General features: G+C 32.9%; 1 protein-coding gene across 3 annotated transcripts in view; it reads left to right on the top strand.

The window, feature by feature from the left end:
• The window catches only part of LRBA (LPS responsive beige-like anchor protein), a 731121-nt gene that overhangs the window by 135768 nt on the left and 581978 nt on the right, over positions 1-13375 (top strand). For all 3 annotated transcript variants that reach the window (XM_032332488.1, XM_032332486.1, XM_032332485.1), the window contains exon 17: positions 1186-1283. In XM_032332488.1, the coding sequence (XP_032188379.1) occupies positions 1186-1283 (98 nt within the window). The remainder of the gene's footprint in view (positions 1-1185; positions 1284-13375) is intronic.

The following is a 13375-nucleotide window of genomic DNA, read 5'->3' as shown; positions in this document are numbered from 1 at the left end:
ATTGTTTTGACCTATTGCTCTTGATATGGAAAAGTGGATTAAATTTATTGACTGGATCATATTTGACTCAAACATTAATGATTATGCTTGCTTTTTTCTCTTGATTAGGGTATTTTATTTGTGGATTTTCTTTACCCAGTGTAATAGTTGAAGATTTTTTCAACTGAATTTCCTAGTAATGTTGTTGTGTATGATTTCGTTTTTTATTAACTCTAACTCCCTAAGGGACTGAAGTACTTTATAAAGGAGAAACTAGAAATCATGGTGATCTTCTCTATTCTCTTAGTCTGTTAATTCAGAAATCTTTTAGGTCTTTCAAATAACACTTTTTTCCCAAGCCTCAGTGCTCTAGCTCTAGATTATCTGCTTAGTTTACTGAAAATTAGATGTTCAAATAGCTGTAGTCCAAACCAGTGAACAAAAACTTTTATACACAGGGCAGCAGAGATAACTAGCTCTTGATAGCTGCTTCCCTTGTCCTTTTTTTGGGTCAGTATTGCCACATTGGTTCTAAATATGCATATATACTGGAATATTCAACCAAGGCTGTGTAGGATTTTCTTGGAATTGTTTCAGGTTTCAGAACTCACATATGCTTCTTTGCTGTTCTGTCAGAATTTTCAAGTTATACTATATACAATAGTATGTTGCCTCAGTAAACACTGATCATCTTTTTTTTTTAATACTGTCAATAGATATAATATATGAAAACTATTCCATTATTTCCTCAAAAGCTTACTGTTGTAACTAGTTTCTTGAGAAGGTCAGTGAATAAAGCATACACTGCCATCAGATTGCTGACATTGATTACCTTATTAAAGGCTCTGGTATGTTTTGCTATAAAAAAAGAAAATAACTTAGTTTCCCCTTTCCTCAATTTCTTAATATATAATCGTTGTCTAAAAAATCCTGTTACGTGTAGTATATCTATAGAATATGTTTTAGGAAATCTCGATACTTTATACTGTAAGGGTTGCATTTCTTTGATTATGACATTTGACACATTTGATGACATGTATTTTGAGTTAGAAGATGAATATATACGTGTAAAGAACGATCTTATTAAAAGCAGGTGAATATTGCTTATATGTCCATTATTTTAAGTTACAGTTTTTTTCATTTTGGAAGTATTCAGTGTTCAAAAAGATTTTTCCTTATTTAAAATAATTTCTATTTTGATTTTAGGATGACAATCTAATGGATGTCCTACAACTGCTTGTTGCATTAATGTCAGAACACCCTAACTCTATGATTCCTGCTTTTGACCAAAGGAATGGATTACGGTAAGAGTTGTATATCAGGGATTTAAATATATTAAATCGAAGAGTTTACTTTGGAAGTGATAGATGATTCTTAAGTATGGAAAGTACTACTGGATCATCTATTATAAATGAATTAAGATATAAGACCCATTTATTTCATGTGTTATGTTTTTTAAAGAAGTCTTAAATTATAGAGGTTGTGTTACTGTTTAATTTGTGAAGACAGATCAGGCAAATCAGGTTAGTATTTTGTATGGTTAGTGCTGTTATATAACTATTATAGAACTGAATTCTTTAGCAGAGTTATCTTTAGGTCCTAGAACAGTAGTAACTAATTTGCACTGCAAGAAGAGATCCCACTGCTCTCTTAAATATTGCCACCTTCATCCCTAATCCCAATCATCATTGTATTAGTCTACTTGGGCTTCCATAACAAAATATCTAGACCGGATTGCTTAAACAACAGAAATTTGTTTTCTTACAGTTTTTTTTTTTTTTTTTTGAAACATACTCTGAGAAACTAAGTCTTCTCAATGTGTTTAGACTGTTTACTTTTAATGTAACTACAGTTAAGGCTTTATTATCACCTAGCATTTTATTATTTATTTACCTCTGTATTTTTGTCCTCAGTTTCTTTTTTCCACTGTTCCTTGTATTTGAATTCCATTAGTATTCTTTAAAAATTAATTTGTTTGATTTTGTATCTATTTCTGCTTGTTTTTTTTTTTAGTAGTTGCACAAGATTTCAGTCTACTTTAATATTTTACCTCTTCAAATATAGAACCATTTCAACTATTTATCTCTTTACCACCATTTTTTGTTACTACCTCTAATGTATCACAAGTCTGTCTAGACAATGATACAGTTTTTAGTTACCTTGTTGTATGTATTTTAAGAATTTACGGAAGAAAAATCCCTGTTTACTTTTTACCAGATGTTTACAATTTCTTTTATTCTTTGTTCCCATTCTGGAGGAACTCTATTTACATTTCTTATTGGGTGGTTTTCTTGGAAACAAATTTTTAAATTATTCCTGAATATAATTTTTAAAAAGATTTATTTATTTATTTTAGAGAGTGCAAATGGGGGGAAGGGCAAAGACAGAGAGAGAGAGAGAGAGAGAGAGAGACAGAATCTTATGCAGACTCCCTGCTGAGTGGGGAACCCAAAGCAGGGCTCCATCTCATGAACCTGAGATCATAACCTCAGCTGAAACCAAGACACTCAACTGATTGGACCACCTGGGCTCCCTTCTGAGTATAATTTTATCTGGTCTTCATCATTCAAGGGTATTTTTTCTGCATATAGAATTCTGTGTAGAATTCTACTTTTTTCTTTTAGTACTTCAAAATATTTTTTCATTTTTCCCTGGTACCCATGGTTTCTAATGAGAAGTGTATGGTTATTTAAATCTTTATTTGCTAAATAAAATGTACTACATTTTTGTACTTGCTTTCAAGACATATTCTTTAGCCGCCCCCCCCACTTCCATTGTACTTTCTTTGTGATTATCACCAATTTTGCAAAGTTTTGGGCCCTTATTTTCCTATTTTTTGCTTCAGTTATGTCTTTCCTCCCTTTACTTTGGGTCTCTAGTGGCTTGAATATTAGGGCTTTTGATGTACACATCCCTGAGCCTCTTTAGTTTATTTCAATCTTTTTCCTTTGTTCTTAGGTTTGATACTGTCTATTGATAGCAATATAGCAAACTTCTAAGCTTTCTATATGTGATAAACTTCATCTTCAACTTTATAGACTTTTTGTTTGCTTTTTTCTTTTTGATATTAAGCTCATCTCATAAATACTTTAAATTTGTACATTTCAGTTGTATAATTTTAAGATGGTTAATTTTACACTTTTTTTTGTTGAGAACCCTATTTTCTAATTCTGTTAGACTGTGTTTACTTTAACCTTCCAGAGCGTATTTATAATAGCACCTTTAATATTTTTGTGTGATAATTACAGCAGTTTACCCATCTCATCAGCATTTGTTCAGTGTCTCTTCCTATGAGAAATGGTTCTATTTTCTTGGTCCTTTGTATGTTGAGTAATTTTTTAATGTATCCTAGACATTGTGAATGTTATCTTTTATAAACTGTGGGTTTTGTTAAAATCCTCTAATTAACCTTGACATTTTGTTTGTTTTATTTTAATAAGAATGTTCAGACTGCAAGTTCTACCTATCCTTTGTGGGTAATGGTTCCAGATGTCATTTATTGTAAAAGTCTACCTTGTCCTGCTTTGTGTCTCTCTTGTATGTAATTCACTCAGGGATTAGGTAGAGAATTGAATGATAATTCAAATTTTTTTTCAATTTAGAAAAATTTCTCTGTTCTGGTCCATGTCTGCCTGGACACAAGTGCATCTCCTGGGTCAGTTTAGGACTCTTGTGGGTTTTTACAAAGATTTTGAGGATCTTTCTCTCCTGTTTGCTCCTATTCAGGACCACTCCCCCACCCCCCGCCACCTGTACGAACCCATTTTCTTAGTTCCTCTAACCAAAGGACAGTTTTTGTCAGAGTAACAGCCATCTGAGCTTCTAACATCCACCTCTGAGATAAAGGCTCACATTTGGGTCAGATTTATAAGAGAAAATAAAAATTGAGACTCTTCACTCTATCATGGACAATTCTCCAGATTTTATCACCAGTGCATCTGCTTTTGTTTGGTCTTCAGAGTACTTAACAAAAATGCTTTTTGTATTTTTTCCCATTGTTTTAAGGTCTAATATGTAGGACAGGCTGTTACTAGCTTTAGGACATCTTGGTTGAACCAGAACTCCCTGTTGATTGTTTAGTTTCTTTCCGCACCCCCCCCCCCCCTTTTTAAGAGATTTATTTGTTTTAAAGAGAGAGCTTAAGAGAGCGAGTGAGCATGTGTGCATGAGTGGGGTAGGGGAGGGGTAGAAGGAGAGAGAGAGAGAGAGAAGCCTTAAGCAGACTCCCTGCTGAGCAGGGAGCCCATGTGGGCTCGGTTGCTCAACACTGAGATCATTACCTGAACTGGAATCAAGAGTTGGTTGCTTAACTGACTGAGCCACCAAGGCGCCCCTAGTTTTCTTTTCTAAAAAATATTTTCTGTTTAATGGTCTTATAATACTTTATTTCCTTTCTTCTTGGTGAACTTTATTATTTCTTACAAGACATGTATGTTAGCAATGAATTTTCCCAGTCTGTTCATCTGAGAATACTTTTACTTCTCTTGATTTTTGGATAATAATTATACAGGATATAAAATTTTAACAGTTTTCTTTCTGTTTGCACTTTGTGGTTTAATTGACTTTTGGTTACTACTGTTTGTGCTGAGATGTCAGCCTTGTATTAATGTTGTTTTCTGTAGGTTGAGTCATGTTTCTCTTGATACTTTCAACTTTTTTTTTTGGTCTTTGGATTTTGGGTACATTTTATTTAGTTGTGATTCTCTTTGTTTTTATCCTTTTGTGGTTTACTGAATTCTTGGATCCGCAAATTAATGGTTTTTTTTCATTAAATTTTGGAAGATTTCCCCCTACAGTTTCTTCAGAAGGATTTTCTTCTGCATTCTTCTTCTTCCTTTTTTTTTTTTTTTTTGGCTCTTGCATTATACCTATGATGGAATACTACAATGTCTCACAGGTTTCTAAAGGTCTGTTAGTTTATGTAACATGATTTTCTCTGTGTTCTTCAGATTGGATAATTTCTGTTGATCTGTTGAAGTTCACAGACTCTGTTTTTTGCCATCTGAATCTGCTGTTGAGTACCTCTTACGAATTTTTCATTTTTCATGTTCATTTTTTAACTCTAGAATCTTAATGTGGTCCTTTTAAATCTTTATTGTTTACTTACTGTTACTCTGTTTACTTTTTTTTTTTCCTTTTTTTCACCCCACCCCCATGTTTTCTTTTAATTATTTGAACATACCATTTTAAAATTAGTTGGACGGGGGCGCCTGGGTGGCTCAGTGGGTTAAAGCCTCTGCCTTCGGCCCAGGTCATGCTCTCATGGTCCTGGCATTGAGTCCCAAGTTGAGCTCTCTGCTCAGCAGGGAGCCTGCTCCCTCCCAGCTCTGCCTGCCTCTCTGCCTCCTTGTGATCTCTGTCAAATAAATAAATATTAAAAAAAAAAATAAAGTTAGTTGAACGTATTTATTGCATGTCTTTAAAGTGTTTGCAAAATCTGACATTTAGAACTTGAGTCATTTTATTGATTGACTGCTTTTTAAAAAAATTATGGGTCACACTTTTTAATTTCCTTGCATACTAATTTTGGTTGAAAATGGAGTATTTCAGATAAATATTATAGCAAGTCTGACTTCTGTTTTGTTTGTCCGTGGGTTGTTGGTATGTTTTTTTTTTTTTAAAGATTTATTTATTAGAGAGAGCAAGAAAGAGAGAGCGAGTGGGCATATGAGCAGATGGAGAGAATCTTGAGCAGACTCTTTACTGAGTTCAGAGTCTGATGTGGGGCTTGATCTCATGACTCTGAGGTCACCACCTGAGCTAAAACCGAGTCAGAGGCTTAACAGTTGTACCGTCCAGGTGCCCTATTGGTTTTTTTTTTTTTAAAAGATTTCATTTTTAAATAATCTTTATACTCAACTTGGGGTTTGAACTCACAACCCTAAGATCAAGAGTTTCATGATCTACTGACTGAGATAGCCGGGTATTCCATGGGTTATTGGTTTTTCATATAATAATTGCCTTGTCTAATGTCCAGAATTTGTTTACTCCATGGTATGCAGCATCTGGGTTCTCAGTTTGTTTTTTATTTATTTTTTAATTTCTCAGTTTGTTTTTAATTTATTTTTTAATTTCTTCTCTGTTTTCTTTCCCTTTCTCTCTCAGCTTAAATGGTTGTTTGGGCATTAGCACTATCAACAAGGCCATGGACTCTTAATTTTCTTAACTTAGTGTGTACTAAGGTCTTAGTAATAAATGCCTCTTAATTTTTTGTGTTGCTGATTTAAAGGTTATATGTGAAAAGTTTGTTTAATTTTATTTCTGTCTTTTTTTCTTTGTGGAGGGAAATGCTGACTTCCACATTGGCATTAGTGGAAGTCATTCTTGCTGTTTTTTTTTTTTTTTTTTTAATAGTATGCTTTAAATTTTGGTACCTTTTCAGTTTTTTACTTATGGTGAATAAATGAAAAATCTGTAACGTGCATGAATATATGGAAATGTGAATAATTCACTCATTTTTTAAAAAAACACTGGATAAAGAGGTTTATTGAATATTTATATTATATAGAATAAAAATAACTTGGGAATGATGGGTAGGTAGTTCTTTTAAATCTAATTGGAGATCTGTGGAAATCTTTTTTGGCTCTAGAAATTCAGTATGAGATTTTCTGAACTGTCAATTTTCTTTCTTTAGGTCTTTCTCCTTTTCTGCCTGTCTGCTTGTCTTGTCATTCTGTCATGCTTTCCATCTGTTTTTCTTCCTTCTTGATTTCTTTCTTGAGTTAAAGAAACAGAGAATCCAAATGGAGCATTGATGCATAATTTCATTATCTGTTTATGGTTACACTGCTACCTAAAATTATTACCATAATTTTTAAAGGCCAACATGAAAAGAGCACAAGTATATATTTAGTGAAACTTTCATACTAACTGAAAGTTAAGTGGAGTGTAACATAGGCTCAAACTGAAAAACATGGAGAAATTTTGAGGAGGGGATAGTCTTTCCTGGTGTCAGGAAATAGGAACACCAAACTGTATCATAAAGGTCAGTAACTTTTACAGATTTTAAGTGGCAATTTGGTGTCCATTAAATTACAGAAATTTTCTCATGTACTTGATAAATATAAACTCTTTTCCACCATCACATCATGTAGACATAATCTCCGATATCTTGGGGCACTTATTTTTCCTTAGAATTGACTATGTTTCCTGATGCAGTATCAGTCACACCCTGGGTCTTGCTTAAATTTTAAGTATTAAATTTTTAATTTTTGGAGTCTAATAAGCTTTTATCATTTAGACTGAACTGATTGAAATAATGTTACTTTTCATGTCTGTGAACTGATTGAAATAATGTATTTTCATGTCTGTGAACTGATTGAAATAATGTTACTTTTCAAATGTCTCTTTTTGGTATTTCTATTACCTGAATATTTTCTTATTTGCAAATGCTGTAATATGCATGCTGTAATATTTTTCAGTTCAGAAAAATAGATATATATTTATTAGAATGTCCATAAATTTTCTTTGTATGTATAGTCATAGTAAAATGACTATGAAATTATATGAAAACATGTCCCAATTTTTAATAGTGCCTCTTACAGATTACTCCTAATATCTTTCATATACTTTTTTCTATTTCCAATAGAGAAATGTATATATATTTATAAATTTTTTATAGCTATAAAAATATATGTGTCATTGAAGCAGTACAGGATTTTTCTGCTCTAATGTGAGAAATGTTTTTTGTGTTAAATTGGGACTCAACTTTGGTCAAAAAGTGGAATATGCTCACTTGGTTTTATGGAATTTAGTGGTTACGTTTGGTTGATAAACTAATTGGATTCAGCTTTAGTGAGAAATATTCAACACTTAAAAATTATGATAGCACAAATATGAGGTATATAGATCCAATTGTAGTCATTTCGGTCTTTTCATGTTAATAAAACATTTTTTGAAAATAATTAGTTCTATCTGGAGTTCGTCTTTTGGTGAAATCATTGTGATTTCAACCAAAGATTATTTGTTAAGTTAAACTACAGCAAGCATAGATTAAGTCATTCTGTGTTAAAATGTCTTAGAGTGTTGTGTTTTTAAAACCAGTATTAAAGTTATGTTAATATTTCTTTTACAGACAATTTAATTTTTATTTTACAAAATTTAAATCACAAAGGAAAAAAACTTACCAGTATTGTACTAATGATCAAATGTTACAGTTTTGATAGTATGATTTGTATTAAAAATGACTAGTTTCACATATCATTTTATAAGATTACAATGTATTATGGACCTAGATATTTTAATTAATATTTTAACAGGAATCAACCTTATTTTTATGTATTTCCTCTTCTGTCAGCCACTAGAGGATCAAGGCCTTTAGTTTTTTTTCATAATTATTTTTTTCAGACTTAGTTATTAAGCATTAAGATTTTTATCTAGGAGGATACTAGAAAATCTTAGTATTTTTAAAATAATCATAAAAGTTTCTGATTTTTTTTCTAAGTGTTTATGAGGAAAAAAACAATATAATGAAGTAAATTGAACATTATTTACGTAATTGTTTATGATACTCAAATTTTGCTATACTTTGTTTATACTCAAACCGGTGGTCTCTGGCTGAATGCCTTTGGAGATGGTTTTAAAAATTAAAATAGATTAATATGTAAATTTTGAGAATTGAATGTGAAATTTATCCTTTTTTATTTTTAAAGATTTTATTTATTTATTTGATGGGGAGATCACAAGTAGGCAGAGGCAGGCAGAGAGAGAGGGGGAAGCAGGCTCCCTGCTGAGCAGAGAGCCCGATGCGTGGCTCTATCCCAGGACCCTGAGATCATGACCTGAGCTGAAGGCAGAGGCTTAACCCACTGAGCCACCTAGGCACCCCTGAAATTTATCTTTAGATATCATTTATGTTTTAACCTTTTCGCTTTTTAATTATTTTTTGATTATCATTCATTACCTGTTGTCACTAGTATTCATTATCCTGTTCTCTTGCTTTTAATGATAAGAATTATTCACAGATTTAAATATGTGTTAGCATTAAGCAATGGTTACTTTGTACTGATTTTAAAATAAATGTGGTAGCTTCCAAAGGGCATTGTTAAACCTGTGGTAGAGGAAAAATAGTGACTCAGAACCAGTTTTATGCCAAATGGTTTGCATAAATACATTTATGAGTACAGTATAAACTACCATTATTTTCTAAGTATTTTAACTTGTTATCATTTTTTGGTCTTCATTAAAAGGAACAATAACTATTGAGATTTAAGCAAAAAATTTAAGGGCTTTTTTAAGGAAGAGTTTTATGTTACAAAATTTAGAGGGAGGTATAGACATTTCCCATATTACAACCCCTGTCCCCACACATGTATACCCTCCTTGATTATCAGCATACCCACCAGAATGGTAGAGTTGATGAATCTACATTTACACATGATAATCATCCAGAGTCCATAGTTCACATTATCGTTCACTCTTGGTATTGTACATTCTGTGGATTTGGACACTTGTATGATGGCATGTATCCATCATCAGGTTGTTATATAGAGTACTTCCATTGCTCTAAAAATCCTCTGCTTGTTTATCCCTTTTCCACCCACCCCCAAGCTCTGCCCCCTACAGATCTTTTTACTAATTCTGTAGTTTTCACTTTTCCAGAATGTCATGTGTTAGAATCATGCAGATACAGCCTTTTCACACTGGCTTCTTTTCCTTAGTAATATGCATTTAAGATTCCACCATGTCTTTTCATGGCTTGGTAGCTCATTTTTTAGTGCTGAATAATATTCCATTGTTTAGATGTTCATAGTTTATCCATTAACTTACTAAAGGACATCTTGGTTGCTTGCAGATTTTGGCAGTCATGAATAAAGGTGCTGTAAACATGCATGTGCAGGTTTTTGTATGGACATGTTTTCAGCTTCTTTGAGTAAATAACAAAGAGCACTGTTGCTGATTCTATGGTAAAAGTGTGTTTAGTTTTGTAAGAAACTCTGAAACTGAAACTCTCAAACTTTCTTTCACCAGCATTTGGTGTTGTTGGTGTTCTAGGTTTTGTCCATTGTCATAGGTATGTAGTGGTATCTCATTCTCATTTTAATTTGTATTTCTCTGATGACATATAATGTGGAGCATCTTTTCATATGCTTATTTTCCATCCATGTATCTTCTTTGGTAAGGGTGTGTTAATTTCTTTGGCTCATTTAAAAATAGATTTTTTAAAATTTTTTACTTTTGAGTTTTTAGAGTTCTGTGTATATTTTGGATAACTGTTTCTATTTTTTTAAGATTTTATTTATTTATTTGACCTGGAGAGAGAGATCGTGAGAGAGAGGTAGCACAGGCAGGGGAGTGGCAGGCAGAGGGAGAGGGAAAAGCAGACACCCTGCTGAGCAGGGAGCCTGATGTGGGGCTCGATCCCAGGAAACTGGGGTCATGACCTGAGCTGAAGGCAGATGCTTTACCGACTGAGCCACCCAGGCATCCCATGCATAACAGTTCTTTATCAGATGGGTGTTCTGTAAATATTTTCTCCCAGTCTGTCTTGGCTTCTAATTCTCTTGATATACTTTTTTGCAGAGCAGAAGTTTTTAATTTTTAATGAAGTCCAGTTTATCAATTATTTCTTTGTGGACTGTGTCTTTGGTTTTGTATCTTGTATCACCATACCCAAGGCCATCTATGTTTTTTCTTGTCTCCTAGGAGTTTTATAGTTTTGTCTTTTACATTTTGGTCCATGTTGTAGTTTATTTTTATGTCTAAAATTTGAATGTGGGTATCTACTTGTTCCAGCATCATTTGTTGAAAGCATGTCTTTTGTCCGTTGTACTGCTTTTGCCCTTCTTTGGTCAATGAGAAGTTGACCACATTTATGTTGGTCTCTTTTTAGGCTCTATTCTGTTCTATTGATTTTTTTCATGTATTCTTTTGCCAATACCATACTGTTTTGATTTCTCTACCTTTATAATATGTCTTGAAATCAGGTAGCATTGATTTTCCAACTTTGCTCCTCTCCATCAGTAATTGTGTTGGCTGTCCTGGGCTTTTGCCTCTTAATATAAACTTTAGAATAGTTTCTTGATAGCTATAAAATAACTTTTGGGGATTTTTTTTTTTTAAGATTTTATTTATTTATTTGACAGACAGAGATCACAAGTAGGCAGAGAGGCAGGCAGAGAGAGGAGGAAGCAGGCTCCCTGCAGAGCAGAAAGCCCGATGCGGGGCTCGATCCCAGGACCCTAGGATCATGACCTGAGCTGAAGGCAGAGGCTTAACCCACTGAGCACCCAGGCGCCCCGACTTTTTGGGATTTTGATTGGAATTGTATTCAATCTATAGATGAAGTTGGAAATAACTGAGATCTTGAGAATATTGAGTCTTCCTATTTATGAATATGGATTTACTCTCCATTTACTTAGCTCTTCTTTGGTTTTATGCATCAGTTTTATAGTATTCCTCATGTAGATCTTGTACACATTGGGGGGGGTGCTACTGTAAATGGTATTGTGTTTTTAATGTCCTATTCCACTTGATTATTATTGGTGTATAGGAAAGGAGTTGACTTTTGTATGTTAACTGTATTCTCCAGCCTTGGTATAACCGCTTATTAATTCCGGGATTTTTTTGGTTCTAGATTTTCTTCATTGATGATCATGTCACCTGTGAACAAAGACAGTTTTATGTGTACCTTCACAATCTGTATACCATTTATTTCCTTTTCTTGCCTCACTGCATTAGCAAGAATTTCTACTATAATGCTGTAAAGGAGTAGTAGAGAGGACATCCTTGCCTTGGACCTGATTTTAGTGGGAATCCTTGGACTTTCTCCCTATTAAATACATTAGCTGTAGGTTTTTTTTTGGTGGGGTAGTCCTTATGAACTTGAAAAAAATCCCCCTCTATTCCTAGTTTATTTAGAGTTTTTAACATGAGTGGATGTTAGATTATGTCAAATGTTTTTTCTGCATCTACTGATACCAGTAACTTTCTTATCTAGAGGATACTTTAATTGATCTTATGATAGGTTATACTAATTGATTAGCAAATGGTGAAACAGCCTTGCATCCCTGGGATAAATTTCACTTAGTTATGGCATATAATTTCATATATTTATTTATTTACTTATTTATTTCATTGAATCAGTTAATATTTTCTTGAGGATTTTTTTCATCTTTGTTAATGAGGTATTTTGATCTGTAGTTTTCTTGTAATGTCTTTCATTCTTTTACTTTGGCTTTGGATAATGTTGGCTCACAGAATGATTTACAAGATATCCCTTCTTCTATCCTCTGAAGGAAATTGTAAAGAACTGATACAGTTTTTCCTTACATTTTCAGTAAAATTCACCAGTAAACCTCTCTGGGTCTGACATTTTCTGTTTTGATAGGTTATTATTTATTGATTCATTATCTTTAGTAGTTATAAACCTTTCTGGATCATCAGTTATTCTTTTGTGAGTTTTGGCAGAGTGTCTCTTTTAATGAATTGGTCCATTTCATGTAGGTTATATAATTTGTGGGCGTAGTTATTCATAGTATTCCATTATCCTTTTTATGTTCCCGGGATCTATAGTGATGTTCCCTCTTTCATTTCTGAAGGAGTAAATGATGTTCTCTGTTTACGTTATAGTTAGGCTGGCTAGAAGCTTATCTATTTTATGGTTCTTTTCAAAGCAGCTTTTGGTTATGTTAATTTTCTCTTGATTTCCTATTTTCATTTTTGTTGTTTTCCACCCTAATACTTATTTATATTTTCCTCTGCTTACTTTGGATTGAATATTCTCTTCTTTTTTTAGTTTCCTAGGAAGCATGATTAGTGACTTAAGTCCTTTTCTAGTATATGCATTCTGTGCTCTAAATTTCCTTGTAAGCATTGCTTTTGCTGGATTTCACTAATTTTTATAAGTTGTATTTTCATTTAGTTTCACATATATTTATGTTTTTTTAAAGTTTCTTCTTTGACCTGCATGTTATTTTTAGTGTGGTGTTACTGTGTGGTGGTGTGTTTTTAGTGTGTTGTTTAATATCCAAATATTTTGGAATTTTGGAGCTACTTTTTATTACTGATTTCTAGTTTTATCCCATTGTTGTCTGGGAGCAAACAATATATGATTTTTAATCTTTACATTTGTTTAGGTATGTTTTATAGCCTTGAATGTGGTCTGCTTGGTGAATGTTATGTGTTAACTTAAGCAAAATGTGTATTCCGCTTTTACTGAATGACATAGTCAATAGGTGTCAATTAAGGACAGTCAGTTGATGGTATTGTTGGGTTCAGTTATGTCCTTACTGAGATTCTGCCTAGTGGATCTGTTTCTGACAGGAATTTTAAAGTCTCCAGGTAGAGTTAGTGTATTCATCTATTATTTCTCCTTGTAGGTCTATCAGTTTTTATACCATATTGTTTCATATTCTATTGTTAGGTACATACATGTTACAGACTGTTATTTCTTTTT

This window comes from Mustela erminea, chromosome 2 (genome assembly GCF_009829155.1).
Source record: "Mustela erminea isolate mMusErm1 chromosome 2, mMusErm1.Pri, whole genome shotgun sequence".
Lineage (NCBI taxonomy): Eukaryota > Metazoa > Chordata > Mammalia > Carnivora > Mustelidae > Mustela > Mustela erminea.
This window is presented reverse-complemented; position numbering and strand designations above follow the sequence as displayed.